Genomic DNA, 20,172 nt, shown 5'->3' with positions numbered 1-20,172 from the left:
GGGTGTTCAAACAGATCAGTAAAGTAAAGAACATTGGAGCAGCACCCAAGCCTGCCCTGCTACTCAATATCATGGCTGCATCTTCACCAGTCTTGGCTCCATATCCATTCCTTTTAATCATTTTAACAGGCAGAACCCTGCAATGTTCTGAAATTCATAATTTGAGCTCGCACCCAGCGTGTTTTATGGGTGAGAGTTCCACACTTCTACCACCCTAACTTCTCTTCTAAATGGCGTGACTCTGATTTTAAGCTTATGTTTCTTGTCCTAGAATCCTCTCTGCCCCCTTTGCGGAAAATATTTCTATATATATATCAATTCTTTTCAAAATGTTTTTAATTACTTCATGGAATGTGCACATTGCTGGCATTTGATACCCGTTCCCAATTACCCTGGGGCTGAGTGGCTCACTCGGCGAGAGCAGTTACGAGTCACCCACGCTGCAGTGGGTCTGGAGTCACCTGTAGGCCAGGCCAGCAGATTCCCTTCTCTAACGGACATTAGTGGGCCAGATGGATTTCGACGACAATCAATGATAGTTTCAAGATTCCCATCACTGAGACTAGCTTTGTATTCCAGATTTATTAAAGGATTGAATCTAAATTCCACCAGCGGCCATGGTGGAATTTGAACCCACGTTCCCACAGCATTAGCCTGGGACTCTGGCTGACGAATCCAGTGACGTTAGAACTACGCCAGTCTGCCCCCACTAAAAGTCTCAATCAACTCACCCCTTGAACCTCCTATATCAAACCAAATACAGGCCTAATTTATATAATTGCTCCTCCTAATCTAACCCATGGCAACATGGTAAATCTGTACTTGAAATGAAATGAAAATCGCTTATTGCCACGAGTAGACTTCAATGAAGTTACTGTGAAAAGCCCCTAGTCGCCACATTCCGGCGCCTGCTCGGGGAGGCTGTTACGGGAATCGAACCGTGCTGCTGGCCTGCCTTGGTCTGCTTTCAAAGCCAGTGATTTAGCCCAGTGTGCTAAACAGCCCCTACTTTGCACTCCTTCCTGAGCCATTATCCTTCCTAAAATATGATGTCCCAGGATTATACATGGTTACCCCCTAGATGCAGTCTAACCAGGGTGTTGGAGCTGTATAAAACCTTGCTGTTTTATTTTCTGGCCCTTTCTCATGTAGGATTCCATTCCGTTCGCCTTGGTGATTATTTTTTGAACCTGACCACTAAATGGGCGCCCCCTCCATCCCATTGGACCGCCACTGTTCCTGGCTATAGTCCTTTAGGAAATTGTGTCTCCAATATTGAAATGTATTATTTATTTGCTTAGTGATTTACGTTGTCATTTGTGGCCTCTCCTCCTGAACGATATTTATTTTTTTCTGGGGTGTAGTCTGCAGATACCCCCAAATTTGCTCATCCTCACAGGCATCTCAATAACTTCCGTGCTCTGTTGCAGCAGAGTGCTGGAATCTTTTGCATGCACGAGAGACATGACAACACCTCGGTTTCACGTCGCATCTGAAAGACGGCACCTGCAACAGTGCAGAATCTGCCTTGATGAGGTCTCTCGAAAAGCCTATGAGCTATTGATAAGAATACAACCACTGATCCAAGGCCAGCATTATACAACATACATCAGCTGGGGGTGGTGATGGCATAGCATAGTGGTAGAGTTGCATTGTCACTGGACTTGTAGTCCAGAGACTCGGGGTAATTTCTCTGGGGACCCTGGTTTGAATCACACCATTGCAGGTGGTGGAATTTTAATTGAATCAATAAAATCTGGAATTAAAAGTCTGCTGGTGACCATAAAAATCTAGTTTCTCAATGCCCTTTAGGGAAAGAAATCTGCCGAACATAGCTGGTCATGGTCTGGCCTATGTGACCCTAGGCCCACACCAGTGTGGTTGACTGTCTTCTGTAATGATCTAGCAAGTGAATAAGGAATGAAACTGGACAGACCACCCGGCATTGATTTAGGCACCGGAAACAATAAAGGCAAACTCAGGCCTGTGGACCCTGCAATGTCCTCCTTACTAATCTCCTGGGAGAGCTGTGTCACAGACCAAGCATACTCAGGGAATCATGATTTACAGATAATGCCCCTAACACCAACAACACCATTCCTGCAGAGATGCTGGCACGGTGATATAGTCAAAAGGGAGTTGCCCTGGGAGTCCTTAGCATTGACTCTGGACCCAATGGCGTCTCATGGCATCAGATCAAATATGGGCAAGGAAACGTCTAGTTCATTACCACGTACCATTCCCCCCTCAGCTGATGAAGCGATGCTCCTCCCTGTTGAACCTTCCTTGGAGGAAGCACCAAGGGCTGCAAGGGCACAGAATGTACTTGTTGGGGACTTTGATGTCCATCACCAAGAAAGGCTTGGGAGCACCCCTGCTGACCAAGCTGGCCACGTCCTAAAGGACATAGCTGCTAGACTGGGTCTCAGCAGGTGGTGACCTCATCCTCACCCATCCATCTGCTGCAGTTGTAGCTTTCTGACAGTATTGGTAGGAATAACTACCTCAAAGTCCTTGTGGAGACAAAGTCAAATCTTCACAATGAAGATATCCTCCATGTGTTGTGTGGCACTACCACCATGCTAAATGGGATAGATTTCAAACAGATCTGGCAACTCAAGACTCGACAACCATGAGGTATTGTGGGCTGTCACCAGCAGCAGAATTGTATGGTAAATAGTAAAACAAAAGTAATGGAAGAGGCCATCAACATCGCCATCAAGCAGCACCTGCTTAGCAATACCTGTTCACAGTTTGCATTCCGCCAGGGTCAGTTCCTGACCTAATTACGACCTTAGTTCAAACATGGACAAGAGCTGAACTGGAGGGGAGGTGAGGTGAGAGTCACTTCCCTCGACATCAATGCAGCATTTGACCAAGTGTAGCAAAACAGGAGTCAATGGGAACCCGGGGAAACCCTCCCCTGATTGGAGTCATAACTCGCACAAATGAAGATGGTTAGGGGTTGTTTTAGAAATCAATCATTTCCAGCTCCAGGACATCACTGCAGGAGCTCCTCATGGTAGTGTCTTCGGCCAACCATCTTCAGCTCCTTCATCAATGACCTTCCTTCCATCATATGTGGGGGATGTTCGTTGATGAATGCACAATGTTCATTGAATCCCTATAATGCAGGTCATTTGGCGCTTTGAGTCTGCACCGACTCTCTGAAAGAACCCCCTACCTACGCCCACTCTCCAGCCCTATCCCTGTAACCCCACCTAACCTTTTGGACACTAGGGGCAATTTAGCACTGCCAATCCACCTAACCTGCACATCTTGGACTGTGGGAGGAAACCAGAGCACCCTGAAGAAATCCATGCAGACACAGGAAGAAAGTGCAAACTCTACACAGAGCATGGCCCAAGGTTGGAATTGAACCCGGGTCCCTGGCACTGTGAGGCAGCAGTGCTAACCACTGTGTCTCCGTGTTCAGCACCATTTGTGACTCATCAGATAATGAGCAGTCCATATCCAAATGCAGCAAGACCTGGACAATATCAGGCTTGGGCTGACAAGTGGCAAGTAATATTCGCTCAACACAAGTGGCAGGCAATGGCCATCTCAGTTGGATAGAATCTAACCATCTCCCCTTGACATTCAACAACATTACCATTGCTGATTCCCTCAGTTTCAACATCACGGGGATTACGACGGATTAGAAACTGGACTAGCCATATACTTTGGTTACAAAATCACTTCAAAGGCTATCTATCAACCGTTCCTTCACTGTCGCTCCTTCTCTAACAGCGCAGTGGGTGTACTTACACCAGATGGACTGCAGAGGGTCAAGAAGACAGCTCACCATCACCTTCTCAAGAGCAGTTAGGGATCGGCAATAAATGCTCATCTAACCATCAACTCCCATGTCCCATGAATGATTCAAAACAAATCTGTAAACTTACTTGCACATGGTACATTGCTCAAAACTAGCAGTGGGCAAATTCTGGACTGAGGGAAAAAAAACTGGCAATACATGGAACAGATTCCCAGCTAGATTAGTGGTGGCCAAAAATTCAGAATGATTTAAAAACCAATTAGCCCCTATCCTGAGAAGGATTTTTTATTTTTATTTTAGAGTGCTCAATTCATTTTTTCCAATTAAGGGGCAATTAGCACGGCCAATCCACCTATCCTGCACATCTTTGGGTTGCGGGGGCGAAACCCACACAAACACGGGGAGAATGTGCAAACTTCACACAGTGACCCAGAGCCGGGATCGAACCCGGGACCTCGGCGCCGTGAGGCAGTCGTGCTAACCACTGCGCCGCCATGCTGCACCAATTTTCTATCATTCTGAACGGCCTTCCTCCTCTGAAATCATCTTGTGATCTTTCCTCGTAACTAGGAATCTTTCTGCTGGTACTTTGCTAAGTATCTCATCTCTTATTGACCAGCTCTGGATAAGATGCTTAGTGCTCTAATCAGAGTACAATTTCCTCAACCAGGTGGGCACTCTACAAATCACCCCAAACCCCCTCACCCCACCTTGTTCTCCGCAACCTCCTCCAACATTATAATCCCCCACCCACAAGCGGGGGGAGGTTTAGTGGTCATGTCACTGGACTAGGAATCTAGGTCCAAAATAGGAAATACCGGACAATCTCAGATCTGAGAGCTTCTGTGGAGAAAGAACGGAGCTAACGTTGAGTTTGTCAAAATAACCCAGAGAACCAGGCTAATGCTCTGGGGTATGGGTTCAAACCCCACCATTTAAATTCAATTAATACAAGGCTAGCTATGAAACTATCAATTGTTAAAATAACCATCTGGATCACTGATGATGTGTGCACCCAGTCTGAGCTGCACGTGACTCCAGACCCACAGTTCTGTGGTTGACTCTCAGCTGCCCTTCGAAACAGCCAAACAAGCCACTCAGTTCAAGGGCAATTAAGGATAAGCAACAAATATTGGCCTTGCAACAGAAATGGTCCCCACATCTCATGAAAGAATAAAGAAAAAAAACCTTTCAGTTCCTTTACTTCTGGCACCACCACCCTCGCTGACAGAACCCAGCAGGATAAATACATAGAAACAAACATTGAAAATAGGAGATGGTCATTTGGCCCATGGAGCCTGCTCCGCCATTTACCATGATCATGGACGAGCGAGTTCAATACCCTGATCCCTCCTTCCCCTCATATCCCTTAATCCCTTTCGCCCCAATACCTGGGTCACACTTGCAGACCAAATATCAAAGTGGTTGTAAACAATCAGCAAGATAAGTCAAAGAGGCGCAAGCTAGATAAACACACAGGACAAGGGAATAGAAAGATAGGGTGAGATGAAGAGGCTTAACATTATCATTGTGTTGAACATTTCTATGTAACAGTAAAGATACAAAAGATCCTTTCAGTAGCTTTATTTTCTTGTTAAAAGCAAATAGAAATTGACAATAATTGTTTTCCTTCAACACAGTTGTATTTACATTGCCAGTTATGTTTTAAACCTCTTGAAAATCTTCACAGCTAATGAATTACTCTGAAGTGCGAAGACTTTGCTAAGCACAGCAGTCAATATGCACAGTAACATCACAAACATATCGGAATGAATCATCAGTTTGGGGGATGAGTCGGTGGCCAGAATCCCCATGCTCTGCTTCCAATAAGTGTCATGAAATCTTCAACATCGACTGGAATAGACAAGCGAGATCCTGCTTGAACATCATGTCCTAAAGTGACACAGCACTCCTTTAGTACTGCACAAAATGTGAGACTGGGCTATGTGCTCAAGTCTCTGTTGCAGTGGGCCCTGAAGCCAAAAGGCCAGAATGGGCTGGAGTTGCAGGGTGAGGCATCTATACAAAAGCACTTCACAGCCATTGAAACAGAGTCAATGTTGTAACGTAGAGAAGCGAGGTTTGTTTAGTGATGCTGACTGAGGAATGAATTCCCGGTAGCATCCTTGTTTGAATTGTGCTGTTCTCCAATTTCACAGAAAAAGTGCCATTAGTTGTCACAGGTTGAGCAGGTAGAATTCAACCCATGACAACAGGTGAAATAGTCCACTTGGAGCTCGAGGGTACAGACAGCTTACTAATAAAGCTGAACATGTGTTATCTGGAATTCAACTCAAGGACCACTCAGATTTATTAAGGAGCTAAGTTGCTCTGGAGCAGAATGCTTGCAGATTAATTGTAACCAACACCCTCTACACACACACAGACCCACATGGGGACTTCCCCAATATATAGGGAGATAGAGCAAGGGTTTTAATTCACTTCTTTCGCCAATGTTCTTCCATCAAACAGTCGCTTCCACTTCCACTCCTTCCTCGTCCTCAAGCAGACTATAAACTGCGTGGGATTGGATCGGCCTCTGCAGTGGGTGTGCAAGTAACTTGGCCATGCAGTTATGCAGCTCCACAGCTTGCCCGGTGAGTGACACATCATACTTGTAGCTGGTCCCCTTTGTATCCAAGTTACTGAAGAATGAATACACTTCCTGTAAAAAAACAAACCAAAACTTAAACATACATTCCAAAATCTGGAAAACAAAATTACACTAATTAAACTGTCTAGAATTAGATTGGCTGGACCCCTTTATCATCTGGGCCTCCAAGTCACATGATCATGTGTTCATGCACCATTCCAGAGACACAAGACAAAGTCTAGGCTGGCACTGAGGGAGTGCTGAACTGTCAGAGGTGCTGTCTATCGGAAAGATCATTAAACCAAGGCTCTGTCATACCATGGCATTATCTGCAGAAAAGTTACATTTTCCCAGGTATACCTGACCAATATTTATTCCTTATCCAAAAACGCCAAAAAGAGATAAATAGGTTATTTATCCCATTATAGTTTGAGAGATCTTGCTGGCTGCAATTTGGCCACTGCATTTTGCTACAATTGGGACAACAGTGGAAAGTACCTCATTGGTGAAGTGCCTTAGGACCTCCTGAGGTGTTGTATAACTTAGGGTTCATTCTTTACTGTCCCTCGGGAGAACCTGCATTAACTAGGTTAAAAAGCTGCAATATAAACAGGCCAAGGACCAGAGCACGAGAGAAAACAAAAGTGCATGTGTGACAGAGAAATACCAAACACACCCTACCTTGCAGCCAGTGTCCTCTTCCATCTCTTCTGTCCCATTGTGAATGTAAATCACATCAAAGAAAAAGTAAGGAGATTGCAGAATTTTCTGAGGAGAGAAGTGGAGAAAACGCAGAGTTTACAGCAGGCATAAAGTGGGGCAGCGCGTCACATTGAGTAACTTCCGGGCTCCTACTACAAGCGCTGTTTTTTTTTTTAAAAAAAGAGCAGAAACTACGCTTGTCACATCTTCAACCCAGTGAAACATCCCGGGAGTGCTTCACTCAAGGGAAGGGATAATTTAGCATGGGGTAATTGTGCACCTAACCTACACATCTTTAGACTGTGGGAGGAAACCGGAGCACCCGGAGGAAAACCACGCAGACACGGGGAGAACGTGCAGACTCCACCCAGAGTCACCAGAGGTCGGAATTGATCCAGGGTCCCTGGTGCTGAGGCAGCAGTTTTAACCATTGTGTCATCTCCTTCATCATTCAATGTCATGCATTCCTGTTCAAACTCCCTGGCAAATACCAAAGTGAAATAATTATTTAATATTTCTGCCATCTCTCTATTGTTTGTCATCCTTTAACTGATGTGTTAGCAAAACATTTTACCATTTTGTCTTGTGTAAAATGAATGATTTAAGAAGGAAAGGGTAGATCACAGGGATAAAGGCTCTATTGCTGCTGTTGGAAATGTGGGCTGATGTAAAGTTCAAATCTTAAGAACAGGAGAGGGGTTCTAAAGTGATACAGGGTTGCAGGAGATCACAGAGCTGTGGTGGTTCATGCAGAGATTATAAACAAGGGTTTACCTCTTCAAATTTAATGTAGAGCATGGATTGTCTTCTGAGGGATTGAGTAAACAAGGTCAATATTCCCTAGAGTTTAAAATGGGAAGGGATCTCACCGAAGTATCTAAAATTCTTAAGGGCTTTGATAGAGTAAATGCTGGGAGGCTGTTTCCCGCAGCTGGAGAGCTTAAAGTGTAGAATTGGGGGCCACAGTGTCAGGATAAGGGGCCAGCTACTCGGAACTGAGATGAGAAGCAATGTATTGGCTCAAAGGGTTGTGAGTATTTTAATTTCCCTACCCCAGACAGCTTTGTCGCTGAGTAAAACAAAGAGATCTGGAGTGATGGGTTTTGTCAGTGCTGTGTTTGTGGTCAGGGCAGCTGGAGATTTATCATTGCACACAAGAAATTTCAGCAACAAAAAAGGTCCAATTGCCTAACTAACCCACCTTTCACCACACACCCCAATCCCATATCCCAATCATATTCCCCAATCCCACATCCCAATCACATGTCACAATCTAATTTTAATTAATCTTTATTATTGTCACAAGTAGGCTTACATTAACACTGCAACAAGGTTACTGTGAAAATCCCCCAGTCGCCACTCTCTGGCTCCTGTTCAGGTACACAGAGGGAGAATTCAGAATGTCCAATTCACCAAACAAGCACCTCTTTCAGGGCTTGTGGGAGGAAACCGGAGCGCCCGGAGGAAACCCACGCAGACACGGGGAGAATGTGCAGACTCTGCCACAGACAGTGACCCAAGCTGGGAATTGAACCTGGGACTCTGGCACTGTAAAGCAACAGTGCTAACCATTGTGCTACCCCCAATCCCACATCCCAATCCTACCCCACAACCATATCCCTTAATTTCCCCATCTCGTTTTTCTCCAGAAACACACAATTGCCTGTTCATCCCAAAACACTCACTTCAACCACATTCCCTGGTAACATTCCCCAGACTGATTAAGAATTGTAATCTTTATTTCCATTTTTCTAACTGTATCTCCAGGATTTGAACCCATTATCAGTGTAGATAAAATTTTCAAACAGGGGCACAACCAATAGCAAATACACTCCCCTGAATCGATTGATGCGATTCTCTATCTTTGCTGGGTTGGCCGATACCAGCTGGGGTGGCAATACAGGGGTAATTCTGACCTCAGTACCCCGGGTCAAAGAGGGGAAATCATCAGGTTGATTGTGCTCACTACCCAGTGCCTTGTTGCTGGGAAGTATTTCTGTGAGCAGTGGCTGAGCGCAGACCTGCCTGGAGGTCCAACCCCAGGTAATTACTCTCATCATGATGGAGAAAAATCCCAAATTGCATACTGACATATTGAAGCTTGAAATAAGGCATGTGTTTTTAAAAATGGGCATACAAGCCAAAGCTGACTGAGAACGTGGTCTGAATTTCTCCGGGGCAGGCGATACTGAGAGATACGATGGAATGTCACACCCTGTCTCAGAGAGAGATATTTGAAAGGAAGCAGTCATGCAAACGTCAACTGCCATCTCCTGTGGAGATAATGGAAGTTGATTATCATCTCAGCAGCAATGGGGCAGCATTGCGGCACAGTGGTTAGCACCGCTGCCTCATGGCGCCAAGGTCCCAGGTTCGATCGTGGCTCTGGGTCACTATCCGTGTGGAGTTTGCACATTCTCCCGGTGTTTGCATGGGTTTCACCCCCACAACCCAACAATATGCAGTGTAGGTTGGTTGGCCATGCTAAATTGCCCCTTAATTGGAAAAAATGAATTGAGTACTCTACATTAAAAAAATCTCAGCAGCAATGATACCCTATAAGTTATGTCCTAGGCCAGTTTGTGGATTTTCACCTTCTGGGAATATACAAGAGGCTGGGATAAAATCCAGCTGCAAAACTTGGTCAATGTGAACAAGTACTGGGTGCATCCGCGCGTGTGACACAGAAACAAATAGACAGCAGAGGTCCCCCCCCCTCCCTTGCGATGGTAAGTAAAAATACAAGTTACTCTCTCTCTCTTATTACTGTAAGCAAGCCAAATCAGCAAAGTCATAGCAGAAAAGGAAGAACAACTTCTCCGCTAAACTGCAACACCCTGAAATCTCAAAACCAACTACTCAACTCCTGATTCAGCGCTACTGGAATCACAAATCTCAAATGGCCGCAACGTTTCATCGTCTACTCATGGATTTTTTAAAAAAAACTTATTTTTGATTCACTTCTAATTTGTAATCAGTGTGAATGTATGTGTGTTTGTTTATTGTTTTCCTTGTGTTTAGTATCAAATAAAGTCACTCTTTCTTTAACTCAAGACAGCCTGGTTAAATTTGCTCCTTTTAAAACATAAAAACATTTGGACTGGGAGAAGGGATCCACAAGGATAGGGGTAATTTCTTACGTCATCTTGTGACCGAATGAGGGGGTTAAATAACGAACGGGAGCCAGTTCATCACTCCTCACCTGGGAGTATAAAACTTTAGGGGTATCCCGTCCGGAATTTTACAAATTGGGGCTCATTCCAAGACAGCTCCGGTGGAGGGGACAGAGGGTAACAAATTGGGGACCGGTTATAACCCTCCCTGAATGGACTTTACATTTCTACAATCCCTTTCTTAAGAACATAAACAGTTGGATCATCAATTTGTCCCTTTGAATCTGCTCCACCATTCGATACAATCGTGGTTGATCTTCTACATCGACTTCACCTTCCTACCCACTTTCCAAATCTCACCATTCCCTTAAGTGCCCAAAATTCCACTGATTTCTGACCTGAATATACTCAAGGATGGAGCATCCAGAACTCTCTGGGGCAGAGAATTCCCCAGATTCACAAACCACCGAGGGAAGAATTTTTTTTCTCTCCACTGTGATAAATGACTGGCCCGGAATTCCCAAGCTTCACTTCTGAAATGGAATAATATAAGGAAGACAGCCATTTGCAAAAGGGAAGCTCTGACAAAAACAGTTGTGTGATAAATGATAAGGTAATTTTCTCCCCCTCTATACTCATGCATGAAGATTGGCCACTTGAGTGAAGCAGCAGAGAGCAGACAGTGCCCCTGTCCCAGCATCATTAAGCCAGGTTTTGGCTGAAGCAGGTGGGGAGACAGAGATGGTGATTAACACAAGGTTCACGCAGGAGGAGAAATCTCATTCCCTACTCACATTGAGTCGCTCAATGGAGGTGGACTGTGGGTGGCAGGGTGTTCGAATGTAGACCAGGATCGTCCGTACAATGTATGGCGGTGGGATAGTCTGAACATTTTCCGTTACTGGCAGTTCAATCTTCTGTTGTCTGTGGGATTACATTAAAAACAAATTGATCAGAGCAATAAGCTCGCAGAGGAAAATTGACTGTTGAGAGAGCTAATCTCAAAGCTACATTTATTGACCTCCCTAAAACCAAAGAGTGTGGTGGGACACTGAGCTGTTAAGGCTCGGATTCCTGCTCCCCTAATGTCAAATAACTTGCACAATTTATCATCCAGGTGTGACGAGTGTGTCCAAGATTTGCTGCAAAGCCAGACAACTGTCGCTAAAAACCTCACCCTAGGCATGAATGATACTGCTGAATTATATACTTGTGGTTGGGCCGGTCCAATATTAATACTTGATTCTGCAATTTCTTTCATCCAATTCACAGTCACATCAGCCATGGCTGAGTGCAAAGCACTCTCTCCCTTCCAAGTTGCGGATTTGAATACAACTTGAGCACAAAAGCCACGGCGACACTCCCGCGCAGTAATAAGGGAGTGTTGTCTCGTCCGAGATGCTGTCGCTCGGATGAAATTTTAAACAGATGACCAGTCTGCCCTCCCAGATGGATGGAATAGATCAGGCACCTCTATTTCGAAGAACAGGGGAGTTCTCCCAATATTCATCCCTTAACCAACATCACTTCACAGACTATCTGCTCATTATTTCATTTATTTTTATCACTGTTTACAAAGCACTACTTGGCTGCTGTGTTTCATCCATTACAGCACTAACTGTATCCCATTGGCGGTAAAGCACTTTGAATCGTCGTGAGGTTCTACAAAGTGCTACAGAAATGCAATCCAGTCTTCCTTGCAGCCTCTGCAGAATAACCTGTCACCACATCCAACAGGGAATATTCTATTCCGAGGCAGTTATTAATTGCACATCAAATTCCACTCTGATCAACAGACCCAGAGATTAGTTCAACAATTATGTTTTTAAATATGAAATGTCATCAGACAAAACCCAGATTCAGGCAAAATTCCATTAAATAATCAAGAACACTCACATGAGATTGAACAGTCCATCCAGATCTGAAAAAAGACTTTAAGGAAAAGAATGAACAGCCACAGACCTGCCCCCACCAGTACTGTACCCCAGTGTTAGACAGTGAGAGACCCATCCCCACCAGTACTGTACCCCAGTGTTATACAGTGACAGACCCCTCCCCACCAGTACTGTACCCCAGTGTTATACAGTGACAGACCCGTCCCCACCAATACTGTACCCCAGTGTTATACAGTGACAGACCCTTCCCCACCAGTACTGTATCCCAGTGTTATACAGTGACAGACCCATCCCCACCAGTACTGTATCCCAATGTGGTACAGTGACAGACCCGTCCCCCACCAGTACTGTACCCCAGTGTTATAGTGACAGACCCGTCTCCACCAGTACTGTACCCCAGTGTTATAGTGACAGACCCGTCCACACCAGTACTGTACCCCAGTGTTATAGTGACAGACCCAACCCCACCAGTACTGTATCCCAATGTGATACAGTGACAGACCCGTCCCCCACCAGTGCTGTACCCTAGTGTTATAGTGACAGACCCGTCTCCGCCAGTACTGTACCCCAGTGTTATAGTGACAAACCTGTCCCCACCTGTACTGTACCCGAGCATTATACAGCGACAGACCCATCCCCACCAGTACTGTACTCCAGTGTTATACAGTGACAGACCCATCCCCACCAGTACTGTACCCCACTGTTATACAGTGACAAACTTGTCTCCACCAGCACTGTACCCCAGGGATATAGTGACAGATCCATCCTCACCAGTACTGTTCCCCAGTGACAGACCTGACTCCACCTATACTGAACCCCACTGTTATAGACCTGCCCCCACCAGTACTGTGCCCCAGTGTTATACAGTGACAGACCCGTCCCCATCAGTACTGTACCCCAGTGTTATACAGTGACAGACCCGTCCCCATCAGTACTGTACCCCAGTGTTATACAGTGACAGACCTGTCCCCACCAGTACTGTGCCCCAGTGTTATACAGTGACAGACCCATCCCCACCAGTACTGGACCCCAGTATTATACAGTGAGACCTGTCCCCACCAGTACTGTACCCCAGCGTTATAGTGACAGACCCGTCCCCACCAGTACTGTGCCCCAGTGTTATACAGTGACAGACCCATCCCCACCAGTACTGTATCCCAGTATTATACAGTGAGACCTGTCCCCACCAGTACTGTACCCCAATGTTATACAGTGACAGACCCATTCCCACCAGTACAGTACCCCAGTGTTATACAGTGACAGACCCGTCCCCACCAGTACTGTACCCCAGTGTTATACAGTGACAGACCCATCCCCACCAGTACTGTATCCCAGTGTTATAGTGACAGACCCATCCCCACCAGTACTGTACCCCAGTGTTATACAGTGACAGACCCGTCCCACCCAGTACTGTGCCCGTGTTAGACAATGACAGACCCATTCCCACCAGTACTGTATCCCAGTGTTATACAGTGACAGACCCGTCCCCACCAGTACTGTACCCCAGTATTATACAGTGAGACCTGTCCCCACCAGTACTGTACCCCAGTGTTATACAGTGACAGACCCATCCCCACCAGTACTGTATCCCAGTGTTATACAGTGACAGACCCATTCCCACCAGTACTGTACCCCAGTGTTATACAGTGACAGACCCATCCCCACCAGTACTGTATCCCAGTGTTATACAGTGACAGACCCATTCCCACCAGTACTGTACCCCAGTGTTATACAGTGACAGACCCATTCCCACCAGTACTGTACCCCAGTGTTATACAGTGACAGACCTGTCCCCACCAGTACTGTACCCAGTGTTATACAGTGACAGACCTGTCCCTCTTTACTGTACCCATGTATTATACAGTGACTGACCTGTCCCCCTGTACTGTACCCCTTTATTATACAGTGATAGACCTGTCCGGCTGTACTGTACCCCTTTGTTATAAAGTGAAAGGCCTGTCCCCTGGCACTGTACCCCAGTGTTATACAGTAAAAAATTGAAATTTCCTGCTTCAGATCCAAGACAGATTCAGAATCTATCATTACATTACTGGAGATTGTTTTTATTGTTTTCGCTTTGACATGTATTGGCAGTTCATTCCCCTCTGAAAAACAACTGCACATTGCATTCCAGTGCCGGGGCTTCTACACCTCAAAGTCAGTGCACTCTCCAATACCAGGCACAATAATGGTCTTCAGCCCATCAGATCTGCGCCAGTCAAAAACAACCACCTAATCTAATCTAATCCCATTTTCCATCACTTGGCCCATAGCCTTGTGCGCTCTGGCTTCACAAGTGCACATCAAAGTACTTCTTACAAGTTATTAGGATCTCTGCCCCACCGCCCCAACTAACCCTTTCAGGAAGCACCTGCTGCAACACTGTACTCTATTGAATGAATTTTTCACATTGTAAGGATCCCTCCTGTTTCCCTTATTTCCCCTTTCTTTTATTTTGCTGTTACATCTTTGATCCATGGATGAATTAATGAACCTGTGACTTCACGGCAAAGCTGCCTGCAAGTGGCCTACACCTTTAATTCAAACAGAGGATTGCAGGGGAGATCAGTGATGACTCTGTTTGATTGATGTGGCTGATGATCAATGAATTGACCCTAAAGGCTGTGCTCTGCCAGGTGATAGGTGGTGTTTGGATCTGATCCCACTGAAATAGTTCAGAGAGCCGAGCAGCTTTCAGTTTCGTGTTCGTAGCTTAGAGGGAAGACCACTTTCTTTCCACTCCGTTTTCCTCCAGAAAGACAGTGCTTCAGAACTGACTTGAAAGCCTGAATGAATTAGTGTGCAGGAGAACCATTACAGGCTGTGAAGGAAAGGTTCAGAATCTGATAACTCTGCAGAAAAGGCTGATGTGAGCCGACCAATTCTTTCTCCAGAAAAGGCAGAGGCCTGGAAGCAAAGCTTAATGCGAAGCCAAGGGACCACTCTCGGAGAAGCCGTGGGTAACATAGCTAAACTGCAAGGAAGATCGTTGCAGGCTGTACATCAGAGACTTTAACCACAAGCTTACTGTGAAGAAAGCATGCTGCGAACCACCATTTGAATAAAGACTTTTGACCTATATATATCCTTATTATTTTCACCTTTTCTACCCCTCTGTGTCTGTCTGTCGTTTGTGTCAGTTTAAGGGGGAGTTGGGTATTAGCTTGTCGTTAAGCAGTTGTATTTACTGCATATTGCATATTTGAAATTGTGTTGAAAGTTACAAATCTTGTGACTGTAATTATAGGGCAGCCAAGGGCCAAAGATTTGGGGTATTTTTATAAGAATTATTGGTTAATTCACTTGTGTTGAGACTCGGGGACATGTGGGGCTGGAACTGACCGCGCACTTGCCCAGGATGACTTAACAACATCCATTACAAAAGGATACCGAAGGACTCACAGACATTCGTATCCAGGTCATACAGGCAGCTGCAAACCTCCCGGGGGTCAGAGGTGAATCCTGACAGCTGGAAGGAGAGAAAAGGGACATGTAATTGTCAACAGCGCAAATCAGTACTACACAAAGAGGACAACTTGCTTCAATGACACTTGATCTCTAGCCGATATGCAAGTAAAACTGCATTCTAATGCCTTCTAGTGGCCTGAGCTTGTTAATACACCGTGACTGTTGACATTGTAAACCTGAATGCAAAGTTGAAAGACAGACATACAGAAAATCAAGAACAGTCAGCAAATTATTTGTTTGTTGGTCAACTATGATCTGGTAAGGTTCATTCCAATGTAGAGCACTGGGGTGATTACATCGCAGATATGTGGGGGCCTATTGTGCAGGCTCCCTCTGCTCCCCTTCCCTATCTTAGACTGGCACATTGCTCTTACCCAAGTGACCTCATCGTTCACCACCACAAGAGCAAACTCGTGTCGCTTGTCAATCTTGTGCTTCGTCCGGACAAACATTTCAATCATTTTCTGAGCGATGTTTAGCGCATTCGTTTTTGAACTGAACAGAGAAAAATAACTAAAATGAAATTCAACAATTCCCAATGCTTGGTCAAAGTCAGCTCAATAACACTCCTCATCCAATAACCTCACTATGCCAAAGGCACTGTAAACCCAATAACTAGTCATTACTTTACAATCTTCCACATAGAAGGACATCATTCAGCTCATCATGTCGGCTCTCTGAGCTATCCAATTACTCCCTCTCTGCTGCTCTTTCCTGATAGCCCTGAAAATGTTCCCCTTCAAGTATTCATCCAATTGAGTATTAGAAGTTCCTACTCTAAATTTATTTTTTTAAAACAGCAATACAATAACCTCTCTGTAGTTAAACACAATAGCACCTACCCTCCCCACCAGCAGCATGCTTCTGCCACACCCCCAAAGCCCAACCTAAAGTCTATAACCTTTGAGATCCTGAGGGGTTTTGACAGAGTGGATTTGAAGAGGATGTTTATTATTGTCGGAGAATCCAGAACGAGAGGCCACTGTTTGAAAATAACTGGTTGCTCATTTAAGATTAGGAGAGTTTTTCTCTCTCTGAGGGTCGTGAGTCTCTGAAACTCTCCCTCAAAACGCAGTGGAAGCAGAGTCTGTGAATATTTTTTAAGCCAGAGCTGAATACATTCTTGATTAACAAAGGGGTGAAAGGTTATCGGGGGTCGGGCAGGAATGTGGGGTTGAAGTCACTAACAGATCAGCCATGATTTTATAGAATAGTGGAGCAGGCTCGAGGGGCCGAGTGACCTTCTCCTGCTTGTAATTCATATAGCCACACATCAACAAGCTGCCCAGAAAGTGATGAGAATGTGGAACTCCCTACTAAAGGAAGTGGTTGAAGCAACTTGATGCATTTAATAATAATAATCGCTTATTGTCACAAGTAGGCTTCAATGAAGTTACTGTGAAAAGCCCCTAGTCGCCACATTCCGGCGCCTGTTCGGGGAGACTGGTAGGGGAATTGAACCCGCGCTGCTGGCATTGTTCTGCATTACAAGCCAGCTGTTTAACCCACTGTGCTAAACCGGTCCCTGGTTTAAGAGAGACTGGACTAATATTTGAAGGAGGTTGCGATGACAAATTTGGATAAGGAAAGACGAGAGGAGGCTCGAGTTCAGCAGAAACACATCATGGGCTGGTTGGACCAATGGCCTGTTTCTGTGCCGTATCTCCAATGTAATCCTAAAAGCAATCCCCAAATCACATGGCACAGACTGATCAAATATTAAACATTATCGCCCAAATCACATCTGCCACGATAATTAGATAACATTTACAGGGCAGGGGTCTGCCATTTTTATGCTTCAAATGAACCTCCTCCTGACGTCACCAATATAGCCTTCCATCCCTTTTTCCCTTGTGTGTTTATCCAGCTTTGCGTTATACATCCCCATGCTACTTGGCTCAACCAGTCCCGGTGCTAGTGAGTTTCACATTCTCATTCCCCGGGAAAAGATATTTCTCCCAAGTGGATTCATTATTGACTGTCTTTTATTTATGAGCCCTGGTTTTGCTCTCTGCATTTTTCCTGTCAAACACTTCTCTAATTTTAAAGACCTCTATTCGGTCACCCCCTCAGCCTTCTCTTTCTAGAGAAAAGAACTCCAGCTTGTTCAGTAGTCGATGATAGAAGGGGAGTTTGAAACATTAGCATAAAGCAATCTAACCCATTCATGGAATCCAGCTTCTGCAGCGACATCTCCTCTGAAAGATCCAAACAGATGATCTGTAAAGAGAATGAAGAAAACCTTGAGATCTGTCTCTCTACAATCCTCCCACCTGCATGATAAACAGACACACACAGACCGACCAGAATAACCAAAACAAATTGCCCACCCAGGAATTCATCAGTCAATTAGTGGTCAAGCCCTTCTTCAGGGTCAAGGAGATTACTTTATGAGGAGAGTTTGTGCAAACCTTTACTTATATTCCTTGGCGTTCAGGAAGAACGGCAGGTGATCTCAATGAAACATAAAAGTTTTAAGGAGACAAAAGAAAAAAAAAGAGCTAAATGTTTCAGGTCTACAATCTTTCATCAGATATGTCCTGACAATGGCCTCCTTCTGTACTGTAAATTCTATGATAATCCAGAAGCAGTGGATGCGCAGCAATTTCAAAATAGAGTTTAATAGATTTTTGGATACTAAGAGAAGCTATGTGACAGTGTGGGATGGTGGGATTGAGGTAGGAAAGCAGCGATGTTCTCAATAAATGGAGAAGGCACAAAGAACTGAATAGTTTATACTTGCTCCTTTTTCTTATGCTCTTAAACATCTCAACTTACCCTCTCCATACATAATTGCCATTTTGAAAGACAGAAGTTTTGAAGTACACTGTAATTTATGGCTCAGGTACCATTTGTGAGTGACTCTAGCTCAAGAAGTGGGTGATGTTAAAAGGATTTGGCTCACGAGTTCCAATTCCCCAAGACAGAGCTGTCATTGTGACTCTGCCGCCTTGATTGCCAGAGTTACCCTTGCCTTTCTCCCTCGCCATTGATTTTTTTTAACGTGGTCAATCCACCTGCACGTCTGTGTTGTGGATGTGAGGCCCACGCAGACAAGGGGACAACGTGCAAACTCCACACAGTGACTCAGGGCCGGGAGCGAACCTAGGTCCTCAGCGCTGTAGGCAGCAGTGCTAACCACTATGCCGCCCGGTCCCTCGCCAATTTATTCTCTTATCTCTCATACAAATAGATTGAAAGGACGCCATTCAAGTCAACAAGCCATGGTCTTCCACAGAGGTGAATTCAGCCCAATGCATCGCACAAACTTGCCACCCCCACAGTGATTCTGCATACATCTCTCGCTGCCTCAGGAAGGCAGACAGCGTTATCAGAGACCCCTCCCACCCAGGCATTGCCTTCTTCCAGACCCTTCCATCAGGCAGAAGGTACAGAAGTCTGAAGACTCGCACATCCAGACTTAGGAACAGCTTCTTCCCCACAGCTACAAGATTACTCAACGACTCCCCCTCGGACTGATCTGTTCCTTGTAAGAACACTATTCATGACGTCCTATGCTGCTCTTGCTCATGTATTTGCTTTGTTTGACCCCTTGTTCCGCACTGTAACCACTCACTGTTTTGTCGATGTATCATTTCTCAATGTTCTCTATTGATTATTCTTGTGTCAACTATGTACATACTGTGTAAGTTCCTCGGCCACAGAAAAATAATTTTCACTGTACTTCGGTACATGTAACAATAAATCAAATCAAATATTCAAATTCCAAATGGTCTACATAAATCATTCATACAGAGAACTGCCACACTTCCCAAATAAATAAAGAAGCACTTCACGAGAAGTGTTCCTACACGACAAATCTCTGGCAGTTTAACTTCCTCCGTACAATCTTCAAATAGTCTCACATCGGCAACTGGTATGTTTCAGAGAACATTGTATTTTTTAAATCTGTAAAATCCACAAATCCTCTGTGACCGTTTATGTTTTCAGTGTTTTTTGGTGAATCAGTGCAGCAGAACCTCAACAGAACTCACCACTTTCTCCGGGCAGTTAACCTTCGGAGTCCTGATCTGAGTCTCAGGCTGGGGTGGGCTTTGGAAGTGTGTCGGCAGCTGGAGTTGGGATTGAAACTGGGGTTGACTTTGTGACTGGGGCAGGAATGAAGATTGGCCTGAGGGCGCAGACTGGTTTTGAAACTGGGGTTGACTTTGAGACTGGGGTAAGGACTGGGGTTGATTTTGTGACTGGGGCTGTGGTTGAGGTTGAGGTTGGAATGGGGGCAGGGACTGGGCCGGAGTGTGGGACTGGGCTTGAGCCTGGGTGTGGGCCTCCTGCTCCTGGTGCCTCCTCCGGCTGCTCCTGGTCCTCCCCCCGACTCCTGGGCTCTCAGTCCCGGCCTCGCCATCTCCCTCCCTACTACCGGCCTGCGCCCCCTGCCCGGGCGGGTCCTGCCTGTCCTCTGCCCCCTCGGGGTTGGAGCGGGTGCTGGGTCTCTGCTCCATCGGGCCAGAAGCCTCGGGCTCGGGTTCGGAGCCGGCCGGGGCCTCCCTCCCATCCTCAGCGGCCGCCGCCATCTTTGGTACGGGACCACAACCCGGAAACGAGATAGCGCAGCCGGACGCGTATGACTCTCTGGGGGATGTAGTTTTCTGCGCGTCCATT

The 20,172-nt window shown here is 45.6% G+C and overlaps 2 protein-coding genes across 2 annotated transcripts in view; one reads left to right on the top strand and one right to left on the bottom strand.

The window, feature by feature from the left end:
- Positions 1 to 5,347: 5,347 nt before the first annotated feature.
- On the bottom strand, positions 5,348 to 20,109 carry babam1 (BRISC and BRCA1 A complex member 1). Its single transcript, XM_038776963.1, has 8 exons — positions 19,545 to 20,109; positions 17,711 to 17,769; positions 15,924 to 16,044; positions 15,472 to 15,550; positions 12,083 to 12,107; positions 10,981 to 11,110; positions 7,053 to 7,139; positions 5,348 to 6,443 (listed from the first exon to the last, which is right to left on the bottom strand). The coding sequence occupies exons 1-8, from the start codon at positions 20,082 to 20,084 to the stop codon at positions 6,243 to 6,245; spliced, it is 1,242 nt and encodes a 413-aa protein (XP_038632891.1). The 5' UTR covers positions 20,085 to 20,109; the 3' UTR covers positions 5,348 to 6,242.
- The window catches only part of LOC119953110 (colorectal mutant cancer protein-like), a 57,780-nt gene continuing 56,978 nt past the window's right edge, over positions 19,371 to 20,172 (top strand). The window contains exon 1 of the mRNA XM_038776962.1: positions 19,371 to 19,426. The gene's annotated coding sequence lies outside the window, so the exon portion shown is untranslated. The remainder of the gene's footprint in view (positions 19,427 to 20,172) is intronic.

This window comes from Scyliorhinus canicula, chromosome 18 (genome assembly GCF_902713615.1).
Source record: "Scyliorhinus canicula chromosome 18, sScyCan1.1, whole genome shotgun sequence".
NCBI lineage: Eukaryota > Metazoa > Chordata > Chondrichthyes > Carcharhiniformes > Scyliorhinidae > Scyliorhinus > Scyliorhinus canicula.
This window is presented reverse-complemented; position numbering and strand designations above follow the sequence as displayed.

What these genes read in the sequence shown, in the direction of transcription:
- babam1 (XM_038776963.1), bottom strand. Translation starts at nt 20,084, where the DNA reads ATGGCGGCGGCCGCTGAGGATGGGAGGGAGGCCCCGGCCGGCTCCGAA. An exon ending in AAGCTGGATTCCATGAATGG is followed by an intron (nt 16,045 to 17,710) that starts GTTAGATTGCTT and finishes TTCTCTGTTCAG; the next exon opens with TTCAAAAACGAATGCGCTAA. An exon ending in GAATGTCTGTGAGTCCTTCG is followed by an intron (nt 12,108 to 15,471) that starts GTATCCTTTTGT and finishes GTCTTTTTTCAG; the next exon opens with ATCTGGATGGACTGTTCAAT.